This window comes from Gavia stellata, chromosome 12 (genome assembly GCF_030936135.1).
Source record: "Gavia stellata isolate bGavSte3 chromosome 12, bGavSte3.hap2, whole genome shotgun sequence".
Taxonomy (NCBI): domain Eukaryota; kingdom Metazoa; phylum Chordata; class Aves; order Gaviiformes; family Gaviidae; genus Gavia; species Gavia stellata.
Window position 1 is genome coordinate 12,622,016 of NC_082605.1, and position 23,079 is coordinate 12,645,094.

The following is a 23,079-nucleotide window of genomic DNA, read 5'->3' on the forward strand; positions in this document are numbered from 1 at the left end:
GGTCACCATCTCCTACATAACACGGGGAAAGGTATGGAATCAGGATAAAAACACTGAAAACTGGAATCTGGATAGGAAACCAAAGGCTATCACCTTTCTTGAATCCCTAACTGACCAATATCACAGTGGTCCTACACCGAGGTGATCTGTGATTCACTTTGTATGCAAAGCGCTATGCAAAATGAAACAACAGACTTGTACCTTGACTCTAGGCACTCACATCAGGGATGAACATGCTAAAAATATCTATACATACAGGGATAGATTTACAGGTTCGTCATCAGGCTGCATATCTGGGTCTTTCTGTACAAAGGTTCCCTTAACGGCCAAACGCGAAGCTGCATCTTGCAGTAAGCAAGCATACAGATCACGGTAACAAAGAGAAATACTGTTGCCTCTGACTGAAGCAAGTCCCTCAATCCCTCGATGACAGAAGAAACAAATGTTCTGGGATTTCAGGCTTGACAGTAGTTCTGAGTCTTGGTTTAGGCAGGGCTCAGAGAACCATTATGCATATTCACGTGCCTTTTATCACACATTTTCAGGGAGCTGGAGCCTCAAAGTTGCCCGAGGCGTGCCTGAGAAACGTTCATTGGGGAGCTCTTAGATCTGATTCTCATCTCATCTGAACTTGCTTAAATGCAGTGATTTTAAAGATGTTACCCCAATTTACACCTATGGGACATTAAACACTTCCCCTCCTCAGGGCAGGATGCTGAAAAGGAAACAAAAGGACCAGAAAATTATCTGTTTCTGAGTTTTTACTTCTCTCCCTGTTTAAAAAGTTTCACATAGTCTTTACATTTACCTCAAAAAGACCAACTGAAACCAAACTATCCTGGAAAATAGAACAGGAGCGGAGAAGGCCTGTCAGTCTAAAAACTGAGACTTAAGACAAGGGATACTTTGCTGCTGATTTCACAGGCCGTTGCGTGAAAGAGGCAGGTAAACATCCTTTTTAAGCAACTCTCCAACCAAAAGCAAATTTCCAGCTAAGATGCTGCACCATGGCACTGAACTCTCTGCTATCAGTCAAGCAAAGGTAAAGTGCTCAAACTTTGCAAATTCAGCTTGGAGCTGTGGAGCAGAAAAAGGGAGTGGGGCTGTTTGTGGTGTGAGGGGGGAAATGAGATGACAGCGGGATGTTTTCCCCAGATGTAAACATCAGCCCATCTAATTAGCAGCTGAATGCTACAGCACTAAAAAATATGAAAATCTCTTTTCACACATGGAATGCAAACTCTGCCCAGGACATTGACTGAGTCTTGGCTCCCCTCCATCCAGAATGCACAGGTTTTACTGCATCTGCAGGGACTGAACATGATCTCAAGGTCAGGATCTGGCTGCTGTAGCTCCAGCTGGACTCCCAAAGTGAATTTACTCCCCAAAGCTGGACTCTTGGTGGCAGACTTAGCCTCACCGCCTTGCTTCTCAAGCCCAGCCACTCTCAGCCACTACCAGAGAGCTACAGTAAGTGCATTTAAAGGTGATGAAAGCATTGGTGCTACTGATAGGAATACACACACAGAGACCTACACACCCACCCCTCCCGCTTCCCTCTGTTCAGTGATCCTCCTGACTCCAAGCCTCAGACGCAGGCTCAGGACTTCTATCGGGAAAACTTGCCCAAAGACTTGACCTGTCCCAAGCCTTTAAGAAGTTCCTGAGAAGCCACCTGATCCCGTGGTCCATCAGTCAAGACAGGAGAGAGACAAGTGCATAAGGGGATAGTTCCCTCCCTTCTTTTTCTAAAGATGCGTGTCTTCCTCAAACACATCCACATCCTCGCTCGCCTGCTTATTGATCAGGACATCCCAGCTGTCGGGGCCATTGATGGTGTTTCCACCATTCACACTTGGCTTCTTCTCCTGCATTTCCGACTGGCTGTCACTGGCCACATCCAAGGTGGGGTTGTCATGGCAGCCGTTCTCAACAAAGCGCAGCTCCTCGCCATGCGACTGCAAAGGATGAGAGGAACACAAATGGAGGCAAAGGAGGACACGTCTTAATGCTGCTGAGAAGCACAGTCAGACCAGGCTATAAGAGTCACCGAGGACTTTGCAGGGTCAGTGGGAAAAGGTAAATTTACTCCTAGCCCAGCCCTCGCAGTGGAAACAAGCTGTCCTGAGCACAGCAAGAGACAGGTTTGCATCTCTCTTATGCCTGAATGGGCTCCCTTGCTGCTTCAGCAGTGTATCCAGCTATGTCCAGTAAATGGACAGGGGAAAACAATCTCCCTCTTATCCTTCCAATCCCCTCCATCCCAAGGGCTAAGAGTCTAGCCACCTTCTCCACCTGTGCAGTGCTCACCATGTTCTTCATCTTGGGCAGGCGTCTCTGCCAGCAGTTGTATATGAGCCCCAATACAATGATGATGGCACAGATGGAGCCGATGATCACCAGTACCACAAAAAGTTTCCCATAATCGCTGCGTGTCTGGTTGGGGTGCGACTGGCAGCTTGTGGTAGTTGAGTAGTTCTGGATGCCAATCTGGAAGAAAGGGGTACATTAAATCCCCTGGCCTGCAGTCAGGTGGGATCCTGTTCAGACTTTACAGGGTCCAAGTACAGGACCATCACTGTGGGCAGAGGAACTAAAAGCCAGGGTTGGGGAGTCCGGATGTACACTGTCTTACATGACTAGAAGGCACATAACTAAATTTAACACCATCTTCCGTGAAAGCTGACATGTCAGCAAATGATAGTAGGCACAATCTTATCCTGATCACCTGCACAAGTATCACACCTATGTGCAAGACAAGGAGGCTTTCATGGGAGAAACGACGCAAAGTTAAGAGTTTCCTAGAAAAACTACGGGCCACTGATGGGTGCTGAGGCTTTGGTGATTGTTTGACAGAGAATGTAACCATAATAAATAGGACCAGAGCTTTAATGGAAACCTAAGAGGGCATAGTGGTCTTTCCGAGGTCTTGAAAGAGGACAGCTGCCTGCTGATCCAAAAAGCTTAGGAATAGCTGCCCTAGAAATGGGCCCCCAGTGGTTGTCAACAAAGCCCAACATCAGTCCCAGTGACTTGGCAGATTTCAAACAGGTTACGTATCAATTTGATAGTAAGTATGATGGGTGTAAGAGAATATCCTCCCTCCTCCTTGCAAGCTCATGCTAGCACAAGGTCAGTGCAATGAGCAGTGTTTCATTATTGATAAAGCCGGAGAGTCAGAGGCAGGTGGTGAGGCTGCTCTGGTAGGATAGGGTCACAGCTGCACAAAGGAGTCAAACCTTGCACCAACACAAATCCTTCCTTCTGGACAGTTATAGCTGCTGATACTTCAGTCACACAATTTCTACAGGGTTGGCTTTTCACACTTTCTCTGGTGTAAGCCAACCAATACAGCACTGAGCACTTAATTTGCTTTGTCTAACTGCACCAGTTTGTTAGGTCAGGGAAAAACCTGCCAGCAAGGCAGTGGCCCAACTCTGCTGCTAAAGTCAGCAGAATTACTCCAGTAGTGTAAAAACCCAAGTAGAATCAGGCCCTCAGTGGCTACATGTCCCATAGGCCTAAGGAGCAAAGTCAGAGATCATGGGAATAATATGCCCTCATCTCTACCCTCTTCCAAGCTGTCCAGAGTTAGAGGCGAATATGTGAGGGCCAGAGGCAGCTGGCAGTGGAGTCTGGCATCCATCGCTTCTGGTCCTCTGCCTGTTGTCTAAAGGCAGTTGTCTAAAGGAGTGAAATGCAGACCCTGGGATTGCAGGAAGGTGTATGAACGTGTCCCATCTAGTACAGGCACCTCTCCCACCTCCTTCAGCAAAGCCTGAGCAGCCAACGTATTTAAATCAGATACAGAGTGAGCAGGGCCAAATCTGGGACTCTGCAGCACCCACATCGCCACAGGCAATAGTGTAGAAGGGATGAGACAAAGTATCCCAACAAAATCAGTGTGTGAAAAGCAACTTCACAACCAAGCCAGAAGAGCAGGGAGAGAATAAACCACAGTTACTCTCTTAATGGAAGCAGACATTTGATGGCCTGGCAACTACCAGAGAGGGGAGAAGGGAATTTGCCAAGTGTCTGACTCATCTGTTTGCCTACTGTGGGTTCAGCACTCGGTTAGACTGAGATATGGTCCCAGTTTTCAAGGTGCTTATTTTAATTGTATAGCTAGTCTTAACAAATGAATGCAGGCAGACAGGCTCTTACCTCGGCTAAGCTCCTCTTAACATCCCCCAGTGCCATGAGAACATCTTTTGTAGGGATGACGCCTGTAAAGGAGAGGGAGAGATCAGTGCTGCTCTCAGCTCAGGTTAGCTCAGATAAGATGTGAAATCCCCAACAGAATGGAGGCAGGGGAATGCACATTTTTGTTCATTGGTACTTTATGTTAGGAGGCTGAAAGAGTGCAAGGACCACAACCAAAGGTACTTCCAAGTGTTCTTTAAAGGGGGGAAAAAATCCAGGCATGTATGGATACTGGAGGCACCTAGGTGCCTTTCCCACAGCCACAGAAGCTCTCAGGATCTGTGTCTGCTCTGGGAGTGAGCAGCAACACCCAAAAAGTCATGGAGGCAGGTGCCTATGCTGTCCAATCCAGCCTCCCGATCCAGCACAACTTGATCCTGAGCTGCAGCACTCGAGATGTTCGCACAGAGCTCCATGCTCACATATCACAACCTTTAGCAGGTCTGTTTTGCTCTGCAGGACACCCTGGCAAGGCGGTGAGCCTGGCACAACAGCAGAGGCTACAGGAGATGGGCTGTAACAGCATCAATCCCAGCAGGAGCCACCTTCAGCCAGGGAGCCACCAGCCCACACTGAGCCATCCCTTCCTGGGACCCTCCTTCCCTAAGAGCTGCCAGGATGCTCTCTAAGCCAGGAGAACAGGAGCAGTCAGGGTGGATTTAGAGGCTGAGGCCCATTTCTCCCTTCACTTACATAGCAGTAGAAAGAGGAACTGAACAAAAGCTTGATATTCAGAGCAGAAAATACTTTGGTTCCTGAGGTTTCTAAACTCAGGGATATCTCCCAGCCTGGTTGTGCTTCTGGAGTTCAGAGCTGTTTTCTTCTCCAGGAAGGGGGATGTCCCCTCTCATGATGGTGTAGAAGTTTTAGTTTAGAAGACCAAATGCTTACCAAAGCCTTTTCACTGGCACATGCTCCAGCCCAAGGGCTTGGGAGAGATACAATGAGTTAAGGCATTGATACAGCAAATACCACTTAAATGTTAGCTCTATTTTGCTATCACTGTGGCCATTTTAGAATACTGTTGGATTTTTTCCACATAGGCCATAATGTCAATATTAGAAGCCTCCATCACTAAGCAGGCAGCAGAAGCAGTACAGGAAGAGCACCCCCCTACCAAAAGAGGATTAAAGAGATGGTAAAATGTTCCAGCCCAGCCCACCTTTCACTGTCAGCTTTTGTTTATTTGCAGGGGATGCACCGTCAGGACTGGCCCAGTTCAGACAAGACTTAAGATGTGTTAAGAAGTGAACTAAGAGCAGGCTGTCATGTCCTGCCATTGCAGTGGCCTGCCCATGGACGAGAGCATATAAGCACCGGGATAAAGCTGCCGATGCTCGAGTGAAGGCAATCCAGGCAGGGAACAAAGCAGGAGGCAAAGCGCAGAAGATGGAGCTTCATGCAAGTGGTGAGGGACAAGCCAGAAGGCAGATGTGAAGAAACAGGGTCTTATATCCTCAGTCCCCCCCCCATCCCTCAAGTCCAGTTAACGCTGGGAACTGGTGGGACTGAAATGGACTGGAGAGCAAAAGCTCCTTTCAACATGGCTGAGCACCTCCATTTGAGAGCCCCTTAAATACACCCCCCCATCATGGGAAGGCTCGTTCTCCCAGCACTTACCCTGTTCCCCTGCCAGTGTCATTAGCAAGTGCTTGTCATTCTCATTGGGTTTGCTCAGAGAGATCAGCCAGCGGTCCTGCGGTCCGTCCGCCTGTCTGGAGAAGGCATCCTCCACCAGTGCCAACAGCTGGGGACCCCTCTCCAGCCGAAACTCCTCCTGCCACAGAAAGGGACCTTGGTGAGTGCATGGAGGGAACAGGGCAGATGTAGCACTGCAGGGCTGGCACAGCTGCGTGGCTGAGACCCCTGAACCAGGCGTGCCCAAAAGCCAGCAACGCTAAACCTGGTGCAATGCTCCCCTGCACATCCCCAGTGCCCCAGGCTGGACCCACATACATCTCCGGACACTCCAACCCTCCTCCTCGGCTCCTGTGGCTGCCATACACCCCACACCATGCCAAGCCCAGCTGCCCCGGCACACAGGGATCCTGAAGTGACATTATGGTGCAAGGCAAGAAGGAAGCAGCCAGGCTCTTCCCAGCAGCCAGCGCTGGGTCAGCGGGTGCTCCTCAGCCTGACATGCTCCAGCCATCCCTGGGAGGGCTCCTTTGCTGCTTTCTCACTCCTGTGTTTCTATTCTTATCTCTGGTTGCCATGCCAACCCGAAGGCCACACAGATGATTAATAAAATGGAGAGCTCTTGTTGCCATGGCAATTCAAAGCGCTCAGGGCAGGCACAGGCCTGTGCCGAAAATGGCCTAATTGGAAAAGACACCGATGACTGGGGCCTGAATCACAAGGGTTTGCCAGTGCCTCATCTCATCAGGTTACAGGTTTTGGCAGGGAGGCAGGAGCAGCGCCATGCTGTTCCGCTGCAGCTCCGGCTCACGGCCCCGCTGCCAGCCTGCGGCTCTGCTTTGGGGGACGTGGAGGAAGGGGGAGCAGCTTAGCCCAAGAGCAGGAGGAGGGTAGAGGTGAGATGTTTCTAGTGATGGGGAAAGCAGAGGTTGCAGAGCACTGATAAATTCTCCGTGGTGGGGAAAAGGGAGCTGTGAAGGAGCCTGAACACACGTGAGATGAGATGGAGGTCACCTCCTGATGTGTAGCCAGGTACCACTGTCAGGTCAGATCCTGCAGTCCTCACTTGGGTGAAATTCCCAGGTATATTGCGTAGGAGATATGCCCAGAGAGAGACTAAAGTGACTGCCTTGCCCAGAGCCCATTAGAAAGATAAATGGCCTGCCAGCTTAACCCAGCAATACAGACATCATCCCTGCAGCAGGTAAAAGCCTGGTGCTATGAAGAATATTAAAGCTCAAGATGCAACCCCCTGGAAGGGGCTAAACATCCTCCACGTCCCTCGGCTTTTCAGTGGGACTCGGTACCGCACCAGATCAGGGCATCAAAACATACGAAATATGTGAGGAATCCCCATTCACACTAATTTAAACTACAGCACTTGCAATGCAGGTTCTCCCTCACAGCCATGGAAATCCAAACACCACAGGGCTCAGATGCAGAAACCAGAAAACAAAAGGGACAGGCAGAAGGTAGGTGAGCTGCCCAAGCTGAGCAAATGACCATGGGTAGGAAACAAACTGCATCAACATCAGTGGAAAGGAGAAGAGCTTGATTCCAGCTTCAGCCATGCAGAGTGGTAATGGGAGGCAGGGAACAAAGTGATGTTCATGTTAAATATGTATGTTGACAAGTGTCCCTTTGAATAAGGGAGAGGACGGCACAAATCATTCGCTGGGAAATATGTTTTGAAACATGAAATCAAGTAGAAAAACAGTTCAGTCCTGCCTATCCCAGGGCACTGTCTTCTTTCAGCAAGGCAGAACCAAGGATTCCACAGTAAAGACACAATTTGGTCAAGAGACATCTGTACATCTGCTTTTCAGTTCTCGCCCTTCCAGTGGTTTAAACAACAAAAGTGCAAGCGACCACAGGAAAGAAGCTACTACGTATTATAAAACTAACCAGCATTTAAACTCCACAGAGACGGGAGAAATAGCAATGGGGACTAGGACATGGAGGAAACAGGGCAGAAGGACTCTGGTTTTCAAGGACTGATTTTCTGAGTTGCAATTGTGAACTGTAGCAGAGATACTTAAAACCCTCCAAAAGGCAAACTGGTTTGCCTAAATCAGAAGGAAAGAGACTGACTTTTCATCTACCCTTAAAGCAGTCATCATGCTTTATTGCATCCCCCCAAAAGTTCACCTTAAAAAAAAAACCACAACACCCCCCCCACAACTCACCAGTAGTGGAAATAGGTCAGGGCCACGGAGCCACCCTGCCGTGACAAAACCAGCCGGCTCTGCCCAGAGCAGGAGCCGCAGCAAGTGAGAGTGCAGACACGTGAGGGCAGAACACTGTTCCCTGATGAAACATTTCGGTCTCGGGCTGTCAGGCTCGTAATCATTTCTTAGAATTATGAAAGGGACCTTGACCCCAGGCCTTTCACAACTGGTTTTAAAGTGCCTGATAAAAGGCCCAGCAGAGGTGAACGAGCCCTTTTACCAGGGATCCACAAGGGGCTCTGGCCTCATGAATTAACTGCAGCTTTATGGGGATGGATGGACAGGCATCGGATTAGCAGAGCGTGGCTGGTTAACAGACCCAGATAACACACAAGATAACAGGGTGGGGAGAAGAGGCACTTAAGGAAGATTTAGTGACAGCTGCTTGACACTCAACCATTCGCACTGCAAATGGGGAGTCCCTATTCCTCTGAGCCATCAGAGGAACGTTACTACATCCTGGAAGGAGAGAAAGGAAAAGGCAGAGAGGAAAGGAGACTCACACCTCAATCCTGCCACACTTCCTGGCAGTAAGAGGTGCAATGTTAAAAGCTCTCATGTCTCATGACAATCCAGGTACTGACTGGCACAGACTAGCAGCCAGGAGTTAGTCAAAATCCAGTATGGGACTGACATGTGCTAGACTTTGAGAAAAATCCTCTCTCTCCACCCACTCTTTCCCCATTTGGAGAACAGGAATATTTCTGTCCTCCTCCCCTTCTCTCCACAGCCTCTATAGGGACTTTGAGATTTAGTGCTTTTAAAATGTTTTGTAGTGAAAGCAGACAGCAAGAGCTGTGTCTGCCTCCACATCTCTAAGCACTATTCCCCCATGCCATCAAATCTCTGTGGACTGACTTACACAGTCAATGTTATCCGACATATTCAGGATGATGTAGTTTTTCCCCGCAAGGTTGCTCCAGTCTTTGCAGATCACCTGGAGAGACAAGACATAAAGACAGCTGGGTTTCAGTAGCAAATGCAGCTCTCCTGCTGAAAGCACAGAGTACACAAGGGACAAGAGCACGGTGCTGTGCCATACCCCAGAGAAGCACTTCTCAAAGGAAGTAACTGTCCTCTAACTCTCTGCACTAAGGAGGAAACACTATTTCAGTGCTAGCACATGGGGCAGGCACAAGGTACTGTGCCAGCTTGCCACACCTCAGCTTATCTTCCACCTGTATCTAGACTCCAGGAAGACTCAGGTACTCAGTGGAAAGCTCTCTAGCCTGGAGCCTTATCCTGTATGTGATGAGCACTTAACGCAACACAAAATCTAACCAGGAGCCTCTGTGGTCCTTAAACAAACTGCTGAGACAGGGCAGCACTTTGCAGGCAGGATCAGATGCACAGAGTGACTAAGTCATTTGCTCAGGGTCCTGAGTACCATGGGGCAGAAAGCAAAATTAAAATCTTTCCCTGATACTTTCTCACCACCCAACTCCTGCTACCTATCTTCCCTTAACCAGCTGCCAGTTTGCTGGATTCAGGAACTGCAGTTCACCTCACACCTCCTCTCCCGCAGGCTCTCCTAGACCAACATCCTCACAGATCTCTGTACCCTGCTCCACCTGCTCTGCATCTGGTCCCTGCAGGCAGCAGCAAAAATAGCACTTCCTTCTCACTCCCTTTCCAGAAATCCTTGGGGCCATTTTTGTCCTGACACTTCCAATAATGCAGGCTGAGGAAAAAAGGCTGCTGTGCATGCCCCAGAGGGCAGGTGTTTATTAGAAGCAGGATTTTGTGCAGCAGTTCACTGGGGAAGATGTTAGGAGGCAGGGCTTTCATCAAGGATGATGGATACCCTTAAGATGTGCTGTGAAAAACATCTCCCAAAATTCAGTTTTGGCTGGGTGAACAGAAGAAGCTACTTCTACCAGTCAGACTTCAGGATGTAGGTTAGGTTAAGGGGTTAAACACCCTCTCCCGCAAGAAGTACCCAAATATCTCCACCGAAACCTCCCACCCACTCCCTGCTCTCAGTGCTACCTGTGCTGAGTCCCAGGGCAGCTCTGACGGCAGCATGGCCATGCGGGTGTCCCCAGCCTGCGGCGACAAGCTCATCTCTTCTGCCATAGTCTCAGTGGCTGACTCGGTGTCATTCCAAATGGGATCCAGTGCAGGCTCGTCAGCCCTGTCCCACGGAGATACAGAAGAAGTGGGGTGCTGCTCACTGCCAGAAAGAGTGTGGGTGCCTGTGGATCTGCCGCCAGGAGAAGGTGTCCCCAAAGGCATTTCTGCAGTCTGCTCCATTTCAGTTAGCACTGTGGGCTCCAGCATCTCCCACCCCACCGTGGTCTCTGAGACCTTCTCTCTGGCTGAATGCTCTTCCCCACCAGCCTCCACTGTGGTCTCTGCAAGCTCTGCTCTTGTGGTAGTCACAGTCAGCTCCAAATCTGCTCCGCCAACAGCCCACATGTCCCCACCTGTCACCTCAAAGGGCTCTTCTGAAATACTGGGAGACCTCGCAGCAGTGGTAGTAGAAAAAATAGAGGACACAGGCAGAAGACCTGGTCCCATGCTGCTCCCAAGGTCTAAGCCTGGAGGAACAGAGTCCTCTTCTCGCCCTCCTGTGGCTGCCTCAGTCACAACACCTGGCCTGGCAGAGGCTGTGGAAAACAGGAGGGAGAAAGAGTCCTCTTGGCCCACTGGTTCAGAAGATGTAACCTCTGGCTCAGAGGTCCGGAGGCTCTCCACGCCTCCTCTTGAGTGGTCTATAGGGAGCAGCCCCTCCTCTTCCTCCAGCGTGCTGGAGAAAGGCGTGTGCAAGTCAGGCTCAACAAATTCTGCTGGCGGCTGGACAGTGGCTGTTTCCCAGTTGTCTTTCACCTGTGTCCCATTCCCTTTCAGCAGGGCCTTCTGAGATGCAGCAGGAAAGCTGTAATCTAAAAAGAGATCCAAAAGACTTCATGTCACATCCCAAGTAACCATGAACTCTGAAAGGCAGAGAGCTGGCCCCATTATATGTGTCTAGCCACAGACGGGGTCAAATGGCAGAGACCCTCTAAGAGCAGGTAGCCTGCCATTGAAAAGAACAATCCCATCTGACAAGTGCAGTGCAACCTTCTGCACTTCCCCAGCTCCCTGTCCTATCCCAGCAAACCCACTTTCCCTGGGGATAATTCACATGTTCATTCTCCCCACTCCTTTCTGTCCTGAAGGTGTTTTCAAAGTTTTGCTAGCCAGGAGGCCTGCAAATAACAGCTTTGATACCTGGCACCTCCAAGATGAGGTTATGAGTGTTAGGAATCAAGCTGGGACACAGGGATTAATTTCACATGGGATTCAGAAAGATGCAGAGTGGTAGCAGCAGTCAGCCACAAGCTAAACGGGAAATACTAGGGAAGTGAAACAGCACAGTGAACCAAATCCTGCTCCCAGGCGTGCCCACGTAATACCACCAAAACCTGAATCAACCTGGGCATCTTTGAAATGCAGAACTTCAGTTTGTACAGCACTTCACAGCAGAAAAGTCATCCCACAAACAGCTGCATTATGAGTTTTCCCTGTCATTACGGAACAGTTTTGCTGCAGGGAAACAGAAGCCAGAAACAGGAGCCAAATCTAACTCCCCTCCCTCCAGCTTCAGCCCCTGGTTGCTCTGTGGCTCTAACCATGAATGCATGTGATGTTGCTAGACAGATGTAGATGCTGACGGAAAAAGATGCACCTCACAAATCTAAGGTCAGAGCAGGCAGTGGCTTCTTCTGGAAGCCCAGCAAGGAGCTGGGATCCCAGGTTAAGAAGAGTATCTGTAAGATCAGACACATTAAGCTCAGAGTGGCAGGCATAAATCAACCTTCATCTTTCTTGAGAAATTGCCTGTACCCGAGGAGCTAGCTCTGTTTCAGGAGTTTGCATCCCAGTTAGCTCCCTTTCTCCCCAAGACGAGCACAGCACATATTCTGACTGAGAAAGGGAAGGAAAAGGATCCCTCCACAGCCAGAAACAAGCATCCTGCCCTGTTATTAAGTGACTGTCTGAAATTCCCAAGGCCCCCATCACCTCTCCTGCCTGCCAAAGCAGATGCTCCACTGAGCACAGTGGGCAGCAGCTGTCCGGATGCCTTACAGAGATCTGCACAAGGAATCTCCATGCACCCCTGACTCCAATCCATCGCCTGCTGCTGCCGGAGTGCGTGCAAGCTCCCAGGCGGGGAGGGCCATGTCAGCAAACACATCCATTGCCTTGGATATTCCCTGGCAACCAGGACTGCCCATGCTGCTCCTGCATGCTCCTCCCCACCCCTCCCGCACGGAGAACCACGCTGCTCCCTCCACCCAGAGCAGGAGGTGCAAAGATGAACCTGTTTAGCTGACAAGTGGCTTCCCTAACCACAGCTCATTCCCTTCATGCTGTCAGCAGCTCTCTCCAGATGCTGCCCAAAGATGAGTGTGATCCAGCTGCTGACCTTCAGGGTCGTGATGTGGTGACTGTCCCACACCTCTGGCTGTGAACAGGCCACTGAGATCTACTGACCACCACAGGCAGAAGCAATGTCTGCTTTGCCACTGTGTTTCAATAGACAGCACCCATCCTGACTGAGACTCTACCCAAAGACCCTGAGGATTAAAAGATTACTGCTACCCCACAGCCTACCTGGTGATGCTCCCTCACAGGCCAGGAGGCTGGTAAGAGCAATCAGCGGCAGCACAGACAAACAAAAACTATCTCCCCTCTGCTGCCTGGCACTGGTCTTCCAAAAAGGCCCATACTAACAGCTACACATCCCAGTGTCTGCAGACCCAGTCCCTGCCTTGCCAGAGGGATGGTGGTTAATGGCAGGAACAGCCACAGACCACAGGATTGAGGACATTAGGTCGGGACCCTCTTCAGACAGATGGTGAAGGTTTAGCGCATCACCCCAGGGCTCTGCTGCTCCTCCCGCTGCAGGGATACTCAGGTTTTGCACCAAAACCACTAACCTCAGCGGGAACCCTGCCTGCCCTGACGTGCTGTGGGTGAAAAGCGAGGGTTTCGCCTCTTAAAACAAGGCTCTGTCAGATGAGATGTTATTTTCAAGAATGTGTGAGCCAATCTGCCATCTCCTTTGCCTAAAGACACTCTCAGCTATTCTCAACTCCTCTGCACCTCCTCTCTTCCCTGCCCCTCTTCCCACCTGGAGGAGAGCAAGAACTGGCAGATGGGCACAGCAGAAAAACAAACCTGGAAAATGCAGCATGAAGTTTGCCCCACGGGAGCTAGAAATGCTCCTGGCCTGTCAGCTCTGCTTCAAAGTCACACATTCGACCTTTCCTTAAGGTGTTCTGTCACAGATGAAGTAGCTCCGGTGGGGGAAAGCCCCACGTGGTGCAGCCATGCCGCCCTTCCACCAACAAAATCTAAGGATGCCAGAGGGACTGCCACCTCTGCCATCTCTCCAGAGCGATGGAAGCTCAGGGAGAACCCATCCCACTCTCTCCCAACAGGCTTCTGTCTTACAAGGCAGCCGGAGACTGAAACCTGAGCTGCTTCTCTGGGCCAACAAATCAACAAGGCAGAAGCAGACACAGGAATCCTCATACTCACTGCTAATTGAGTTAACATCCCCACTTGCCACCAGTCTCTCCACTAATGCTCTCCAGCATGCTAAGCTGGGAACATGCTTCTCCTGTCTGGTTCATAAGACCCCACTGATTATAACCTCAACTCCCCTCAAATCTTTCAAGGGCTGTTATTCAGATTCACATGGAGAACAGTGAAACTCGAGGCATTTTGGTCAGAGTTGTGCTGGTTTGTACTCCTTAAAACAAGGAGCTCTCCGTACAACCAAGTTCCCAAAGGGGTTCAATCACTTTCCAGGTTTAGGGATGGTGAGTCAATCCTTCCTTCCACACTCTCCACCTAGACATTTAGTTCCTGTCTGGAATCACCTCCTACTGTCTCACTACCAAGGGCGTCTGTCCACTTCAAGATCGGGTCTCTTTAAGGCACTAAGCACTAAGCTGGTCCCAGCATCTTCTTCCCAAGGCTCCTTCCAGACAAGCTGGTTTCTGTCACTCATCTGTGTAACGCAGAGCTAAGAGCTTCCCCATTGGAAGAGTCTTCTCAGCATTTCCCTTGATTCCCCCGCCCCCCAGCCCTAAGGGGACTCAAAGAGCATTTCCCATTTTTAGCAGCTCCTTCCAACATTCAGCTAGCAGTTCCCCTTCAGCAAGTGGTCTTCTAGACCCTGCAACCCGCTGGCCCACCTAGTTGTCCTCTCCTTTCAGCAGACCCTCTACACCTGGCTCCCACACCCTGGGCACATGAAGTGCACCCACAGACCTTCCCACCTACCTATGTCAGTGCTGTACACTCCCATGCCCACAGCTTTTGTGGAGAGAAACAGCAACGATGGGACAGAGAGGCCAGACAGACTCAAGCGACCTGCGCTCCTGCTGCAGAAGCGGGGCAGAGTTTTCTCTTAAAGGAGACAGGTATTATGGAGCTGGCTGCAGTGCCAGATTGTCAGGCTGATTTAGCAGCTCATTGAACTTCAGTGAAGAAGGAGGGTGCTGCCAAAGAGAACAGTGCCTGGGACAGGAGAAGGTAGTAACTGCACATATCATCAGCTCCTTCCCTGCCAGGATCTGCTCCACGTCGTGTGGTCTCCCAGGGCTTCTCAGTCACACCATCCCCTTGGGAGTCTGGTTCACCAATATGAAATTCCACACCTCCACCTCACCTCCTTGCCATCACATCCTTAGCTACACCCCTTAATGCCTTCCACCAGTAGTGATATTACTCACATTGCAGCACACAGCTGCCTTCACCTCCCCAAACGCCCTCCAGTTTTTAATCTTCCCAGCTCTCTCGCAAAGACCCTCAGGCACCATTTTCTGAAGAAACTATCTTGCACAGCCTTCCTGCCACTCCAAGTCCTGCCCTTTGCATCTCCCAGCAGACCTAGGTCTGGGTCGCACAGATTCATTTCCTTCACCTGGGGAGATGATTTGCCCTGGGAGAGGTGAACATGAGCTCCAAACCTCTGCAAGAGCTGCCATTTAGTCGATGTCCTGCTTCCTCTGCAATCAATACCAAAACTTCCCCGACACCAGATGGGCCAACACTTGACACTGTGCCAAAGCACGATTCCCCTGCCAGACATTTAATTCATTACATTTCTGCTTCTCCTTCATTCAGAAGAGCTGGTCTCAGTTACTGCCCTACAAGGTTCCCTACCCTGTATTTGCCACTACGAGCTGTGTAAAGCAACTGTGACAGCTCAGAAAAAGGGTGACCCTCATTGTTTTTAGTACACATAACCTGACCATAAGGTCTTTATTGGATTAAACTGGAAGATCATGTTAACCAGTGATTGAATTACTGATAACTAGAAGGTACTGTAATAAAGACAAGAACACTCCTGGGCTCCCACCACAACAACACAGCCTGATAGCACTATTCACACTAAAGCACCTGCCAACTTTGGCAAGTGCAAGGTGCACTCTACTCACAGCTTAAAATGCAGCCAGGTCTGAGGTGGTATCTGCTTGCCATTTTGCAGCATAGAGCAGTGAGGCTTACTGCAGAAAGGCATACTCCCTCTGACTGAAACTGCAGGGGGATTTCAAAGAGGCAAAATGCAATTACTGGTGCTGGAATTGAGCCAGTTGGGGCTAATATCCTAATCTTCAAGAAGAGCTAGGAGAAGTTACTATGTGCGCCTCCAAGACAGGTCCACACACACAAAAGAGAGCATAGTTAAAAGAGAGACCCCGGGTAGCAAAGTGGTTAGGTCTCATTATGCTTGGAATTTGCTTCAGGTAGAGACTGGACACCAAGTGCTACAGCTGTTCCCAAATAGCCCCATGCCTTTCCCTGCTCAGTGTATGAACTGCAATAAGGCTAGAATAATCCACCCTCACCCAAACACAGAGCTGGTCAGGGATAGCTGCACCAGAATAACACTATGCACAGAGAAACCCTCTTTGTCACAGGTCAGCCTTTGCCAGCAATGTCTTGGTCAAGATTGCTTATTCCAAGCTAGATCACCTGACGTGTCAGTGTACACTAAACCAGGGCGTAAACAAGAGGCATCCCAGGAGCTGAGCTCAGGCAGGGGGCTGCTCAGCGCTAAGCTTCTTATGCAGACAGTCTTTACCAGGTGCTTCGTTTCATTAATGCTTGGGTTAAAGATGGTATTAAGAACTGCAGATTTGCTGTCAGTCTGGATGAAGAGGCAGCAGATTTCAGTAGGGCTGAGAGAGACTGGGATCTCTCTGGCCAGAGGCAACTAATTCATCACAGAAGGAAGTGAATCTCGCTATCAGAGAAGAGTTGGGGATGGAAGATATTTTACCCCATTAGCTGGTCAGAAAACTTATTTTTCTTTGAATACAGTCCTTCTAACTTGTCTGTCCTGCTATCCCTCATCCTAGCTCTCCTGGGAATCCCTTCTGCTAATTACGATGAATAATTAAAAGATTACAATTCTCCCCCACCTCTGCAAAGCACCACATGCCATCCTAGTGAATCACCAACCAACAAGACTAGATTTGATATCTCCCAGCACAGTCATGCCTTGGTCTTCAAAGGCACAACGTTGGAGCAAAAAGAGCAGACCCTGGCTGTAACAAAGCGAGCTTCATGCCAGCCCACCATCACACTGGAAGATGTGATGATGCAGTCCAATCCTTGGAGGTTCAGCTGTTGGGCGAGAGAGGAGAGGGACTAAGAGCCTTCATTCACCAGACATTCACAAGTCCTGCATCAGTTTTCGGGATCCCACACTTCCCAGCAATTAATGATTAGGCTACCTCAACCTAGAGCCTTCACTGGAAGGGGAACACATGGGCCACTGCCTTCTGACTGAGCCAAAGGAGAACACAAAGCAGCCCTAATGACTACCATCTAGCCCTAAAGCTGTAAGAGATTTTGCATCTGTTGCCCAGGAAATCCATTGTGACAGTAGAAAACATAGGGAATTGGAGGCCTCTAGGCAAAACAAGATGGGGAAGATGGGAAGAAGGGAAAGGAGGACAAGGGCCAGATGCCAGTTCCTGCAGGTCCACTCTATCTTCAGGGTTGGTCTGTGGCTCAGGCCAATTTGACACCAAAGGTGAAACAAAGCAGTCAAACCCAAACTACAACCCGACAAGCTTCTGGGTTCCCTGGAAGCCTGAAGGCAGTGGGATGCAGAAGTAACAGGTTCACAGCTCCGCTGACTTGCCTCTTGGCTGAAGTATGAGTCATGTGCTGCTTCTTTCCATAAGAATATGGCATCCACATTCCCACCAGAACTAATCCATGTCTTCCAGATGCAGCTCCACTGGGTAGCAGCTGTGCATGGGTTAGCACACATGCAAGCGTGCACTTCTGTGCACACTCAGACAGAATGAGACAAATCTCAGGGTCCTTCCACAGGCTGGCGCTCGCTGATGTCAATATAGATTTACTGTTCCATAGCATAAACCAGCAAAAGCACATTATTCAGGAGAATCAGAGCCCCAGGCTGAGCTGTGCTCTGCCAGTGGGAGTTTGTTCTCACTTTCTAATGGACTAACAGGTGGCTCTAGATGCCACATGTTTTCCAGAAATATTTTTAAAGGATGTTCAAGTGCACTTAAAAAAAAAAAAAGAGCAGCAGCTGCAGATTGTTATTACTTTTTATCTCTTGCAGCCTCAAAGTCACACAAAGGCAGAGGAGTCTCCCCACACAGACTTCAGAAGGACATTAAAAAAAAAAAAGGAGAGATGACTAATACAGCTTTGAAATCTCAGGAGATCTGGCCTGTCTGCCACAAGACCACCAATTCCAGGCCCAGTATCTTTGCACCAAACGCAGAAAGAACCCAGCACTACATGTCTCCTTTCATAGCAGGGAATTTTCCCTCTCCAGTAACAGAACAAACCTGTTTTGTGCCTTGATTGATAGAGGGTCTCAAATCTGTGCCTGGGACAGACCCATCAACTATGCCGGGCTGCACTTCACTGTTGTTTAGAGAGAAATCCCACAGAAGGAAAACTTTTTTTTTTTGTCTTAAACAGCAGCTGCTTGAAACTGTTTAATGGATTTATACGTTGAAAATAACCTAACAGATGTCACCACACAGTTCCACAAGGTATCACATGGCATCTGTCACACATGCAGGACGTAAGATCCATTGGTTGTGTGCGTCTCTCATGCACAGGCTTTGCATGACAGGAGAAGGCTGCCCAATTTAGGGATGCTATTACAATATCCTTTATTGTAAAATGACACACAGCAGGTTTCTAATTAAATTTTAAGTAGAAATGTGCTCCCAGCTCTTGAATAATTCAACTGTTCTATTAACCAAGGTTCTGCAATGCCACCGAGACACGAGCTCTGGACACAGCAACGGCCAGGGGAAAAAACGGTTCTTGGAAGCACAGAAATGGTTAGCTGGGCAGTGGATAGGGCAGGGTACACGTAAAGAACAGCTGAAAGAGCACATCTGTTCATGGAGGGAAGCACTGCAGGCAAGAACGGAAGGAGAGAGGAGCGTGTTCTGCATACAAATAGGGCGAGGCACATGCAAGAGGCGAGGCTGGGTTCGGTACCCAGTGCATCTCGCTCTCAATGCACAAGCACATGCTGTTCTCCAAGTCACGTCCAGATCTGTGAGTACATGCAGGTGCCTGCTGGCACACAAATAAAAGCGCCGCTGAGCACACTGCCAGCGTGTGAGAGCGGCTAAGCCAGAGCATGTCCCAAAGATGCGCTGGTGGGAACACGCACCATCCACCCCCAGCATCGCTGCAGAGGCAGCATCTGCACAGCTTCCCCACGGCCAGCCTGCAAGTACCCTGGGGGCCACACGAGCCGCAGGGCATCAAAAGCGCGGCCAGATGAGTTTAGCAGCAACGTTAGCGAGCAAAGGGCTTTGGAGACCTAAGCTGGGATGGCCCTTACCCCGCATAGTGTGTGCCGTGCCCCAGTAGGCAGCCTGAGCCATAGCACTGCGGCAGCCCTCAGCCCTGCGTGAGCACAGGTCTTTTTTAAGGTCACAGAAATAGAAGTGAAGATAAAACAAGACTCGTGCTTTCTAGCTGCAGACCTCAGTCAGACCTGCTGAGAGGGAGGCAGCGATACCGGATAAGGGAGGAGGGATAAGGCTGAAGCCTGGCCCTGGGTAACACTTAATACATGCCCCACATGACACTTAAGAGCAGGAGCATGCAAAATAATCTTCTAACCTACTGGAAACCCTGCAACGCTCCTCCTTCCTCCCATCCCTCTCCCTGAGAGCATCTCAAAGACAATGAGGGGCTCGGGGGGAGACCACTGAGGGGACTCCGTGGTCTCAAAAAACACTCCACAGAGAAAAGCAAGCTCAAATGCTTTGAAACTCAGTTTGGCCATGACTCCCCAGGAAGCAAGCAGGACAGGGCAGCCAACAGGACCGCTGCCCAAGGGAGAAAACCCGCTGTCTTCTCTCGGGCCGAATCCCCACTTAAGTCACAGAGTGAGGAATCCAGAACTTGGCCCAGGGAACCCAGCTTTGACTCAAACCCCAAGACGGCCTTGATCTCTGAGCTGGGGTCTTGCGACCTTTACGTTGTGCTTAATTGACAGCTACAGGAGAAGAAGAGAGCATAAAAGGGGGAAGGAGAGAGAGAAAGAAGGGCACAAGGCAATGAAAAACTAGGTGGAGGCAATACTTTTCCCAGCTCATAGCAGCTCAGGAATAAAGGCTCAGCTGTAACTTGCTTTCTAAAGCCTGTGCTTGCTCAGGGTTCACTGGGGACACATCAGGCACCGAGGTGAGAAAATAGAGCTGACGTTTAATCTCAGGCCCTCTTAGCAAGAGTTATGTCAAAGCAGGAAGACAGCTCCCTGCATCCTTCCACCTCCCCAGAGTCCCTGCAGAGCGGGGAAGAAGAATGGGGTAAAAATAACCTACCTGTTGCCGGTCCCAAGTCCAGGCTGGAGTCATTGAGCTCTCCCCCATCTTCCCAGAAGTACTGTGGGGGCTGTAAGATCTTGGACTCTTCATTCTCCTCACTGGCAAAGCCTGATCCCGGGGCAGCATGCAGGGAGCCAGGAGCAAGATCAGGCTCCGAAGCCTCCGGGCTGGTTTGCTCCTGTGAATTCATGGCCTCCAGGTGGGACATCATGGCAAACTCCAGCAGGGAAGTTGATGTGAGGCCATCAGCAGTTGGCTCCTCCGAGGAGGCAAGGCAGAGGCACAAGGTCCCTGTGTAATGAAAGTAAACCCGTATCAGAGATAGGACTGACACCCACTGGACTTGCCTTCTCCTTGCAGCTTGCTCCTGCCAAACCAACCTGCTGCGCACACCGGCCTTCGGGGTAACCTGCCCCTCAGATGGGCTGTGCTCTCAGCTGATGAGGAAAACCAGGGTATTTTGGGAAACATCCACAACCATGCAGAGGAGCGTTCACATCCAGGAGGAGTCAGTGCCAAGCATCCATCTGGGCGCCTTGTTAATCACCCACCCTCAAGAGGAGGTGGAATGTCTTACACTTAAGTCATGAAATCGTGGCCCCGTGAAGTCAATGACAGTTTCCTATCCGGCTGTCACCCAGGCAAGATTTCACCCTAGTGCTCCTGATCTGCAGCTACATTATACGCTGGGGGACTGATTTAAACAAAATCATTTACATCACCAATATTAATCATGTTTTAAAGCAGCAGGCTGGAAATCGATTTTTAAGTCATTGATTTGAACTTCATTTTGCATTCACATTTTTTGTTTTCATAAGGAAGGGCTGACTGTCACAGGTAAGAACTAAAATGTACCAACAGCAAACATCTACCTAACGCTAAGGAGGAAGGCAGGTTGCATTTTACACTTTTCTTTCAACAATTATATCCTTGTTATTTCCATTTTATCTATTAGAAGGTTTGACTGACACTTCTTGATTCCTAGATGAGACTTTAATTGTGATTTCTGTCAAGGTACATTCACATGCATATTGAACTTCAATCAAAATGCAAGAAAACAGCACCTGGAACTTGGCTTTATTCAACCGATAAATACCGTGATAAATATGGAGACATGAGGCAAAAATGAGATTACCAAAACATGTTTTACATTTAAAACAGTTTTGTTAAGCAAGCAAAGTAACTAATTTGGGTGAACTGAACCACTTGCTTCCTAGCCCTCTGTTCTTCAGCACATTAAAACTAGAAGATCTCATCCTCTCACAGCTGATTTTTATTCATAGATTAGAAGAAAAAAGGACAAGTTTTCCTGCTTTCTCAGCTCATACTCAGTTTCTCAATCCTTAATGAACTAGTCACTGAACTGAACTAATTGAATAAGCTGAAATGAAGACTAATTTAGTATTTTTCTTTGATAACTGATTTTCTAGACAAGAGAAATGCAGCAGATCTAATCCATCTGGACTTCAGTAAAGTATCTGATACATTGCCTCATGCAGAATTACAAGAGAGGCAGGAAAAGACACCAATTAGCAGGAAAACTGTAAGGCAATTGTAAAGCATTGGCTATACAAAAAATGAGAGAGGCTTGTGCTGGAGGGAGGCTATTAGTGGAATTCCTCAAGGTCTGTCCTTGGATCTGCTGTTCTTTAACATTTTCCTAAGTGACCTTGGAACAAAAATTAGGAACATGATAATGAAATTAGCCAAGGACACAAAGCGAGGAGACAACCTCACTGCACAGAAAGGCCGTAGGTACAGCTAGGTGATGCTGAGAATGGAAATCACAGAAATATTATGAAAAGAAAGAGTACAGAGTGGTAAGTCACCACTTTGAGAACTAGGACCAAACATTTCTGATAAAAGATAGGAAACCATCCATTAGAAATGTCTTAAGAGGAGAAACTCCTGTACGAGAAGCAGCTCTGAGATATCACTGGAACGCAGATATGAAAATGCTTGCACAGTCCTGAAGTATTAGAAATAGAGAGATTTTACAAAGCACTGCTGAGACATCACCTCAATGCTGCACGCAGATCTGGATACACGTGGCCTGAAATGATTCAAGCAGAGTTGAACTGCCTTCAGGCAAGGGCACAGACTAGGCAACCTCCCGAGGTTCCTTCCCACCACTGTGTCCTACATCTCCACGTCCCAGAAGGACAAATGCAAATCCGGGTAAGTGCCAAGATGAGCTATGGGGCAATGGCAGATGGGTTGGCCCTGGTGCTTTCACTGAAAACATTGGCTTGTTAGCACAAAAGGTTTGGGAGTTGCTGCTTACTTGCCAGGCTGACTACCAAACCTGTCCTGGGAACATTGGAAGCCAGAAATGCATTTCTCAAGCCTTCTGCCTGCTCTGACCCTCTCCAGCTTCCTCCGCTATTCTCTGAACTGAGCAAAATCCAGTATTGGTTACTCTTTCCCATATATGCTTGGGCCAGGCTTCACCACTTCTCAATCTCATTTATTTTTTCTATTGATCCAAGGCAAGATCGGCTGAGGCCAGCGCAGCAACAAAAAAGGAACACCAACAGAGGTAGAGTATCAAAGGCGAAGGAAGCTACTGCAGCATCACGGAGCCAACCAAAGCACCCCTGGGCATGCCTGGGGAAGGGCCAGCTCCCTGTGAGCTGTGCACGCACAGTGAAGTCCACGGCTAGAAATGAGAGTTCGTACGTCTCTTGTGCGTGAGCATGGATCTGGGGAGACGTGGCCAGGCCAGCGCCCATGCCGATTCAGCGGTGCTCACCAGGCTCCAACATGATGGTCCCTAGACTGAGCTTCCCCAGGCTGACTCAAGACACCTACATCACTAAGAGAGAGCACTGCTGAGCCCCGTGCAGCCCAGCAGAGAGAGCACTTGTCTTGAGGAGCTTACAGCTTAAGCAAACATGACAGAAAGCAGCAAGGGGGAGAAAGAGAACATTATTCAAAGCTATCCAGAAAAGGGGAGCAGAAGGATGGGGAGAGACCACGGCAGGTCCAAGGCCACGTGGAAAATTTGGTGTAGTTGGGACTGCAACTGACTGCTTGGATCCTACGTCAGCTCTTTATCTACCCCAATGCCTCAGTTTCCCCTGACTCCCATTAGCAGAGATGTGGCTGATGTGGCGCCTTGGCTTTCCAGCCACGCTACAATACACATCCCGGGTCTC

At 49.4% G+C, this 23,079-nt stretch overlaps 1 protein-coding gene across 1 annotated transcript; it reads right to left on the minus strand.

Annotated features, from left to right (window-relative positions):
- Positions 1–1,748: 1,748 nt before the first annotated feature.
- Positions 1,749–22,686, minus strand: PODXL2 (podocalyxin like 2). Its single transcript, XM_009807637.2, has 8 exons — positions 22,674–22,686; positions 19,919–20,212; positions 10,059–10,954; positions 8,932–9,006; positions 5,824–5,980; positions 4,165–4,226; positions 2,311–2,490; positions 1,749–1,958 (listed from the first exon to the last, which is right to left on the minus strand). Exons 1-8 carry the CDS (start codon positions 22,684–22,686, stop codon positions 1,749–1,751), a joined length of 1,887 nt encoding a protein of 628 aa, XP_009805939.2.
- Between the last annotated feature and the right edge of the window lie 393 nt (positions 22,687–23,079).

What these genes read in the sequence shown, in the direction of transcription:
- PODXL2 (XM_009807637.2), bottom strand. An exon ending in TGTCGGATAACATTGACTGT is followed by an intron (nt 5,981 to 8,931) that starts GTAAGTCAGTCC and finishes TTTCTGTGGCAG; the next exon opens with GAGGAGTTTCGGCTGGAGAG. An exon ending in GACACTGGCAGGGGAACAGG is followed by an intron (nt 4,227 to 5,823) that starts GTAAGTGCTGGG and finishes TCTCCTTTACAG; the next exon opens with GCGTCATCCCTACAAAAGAT.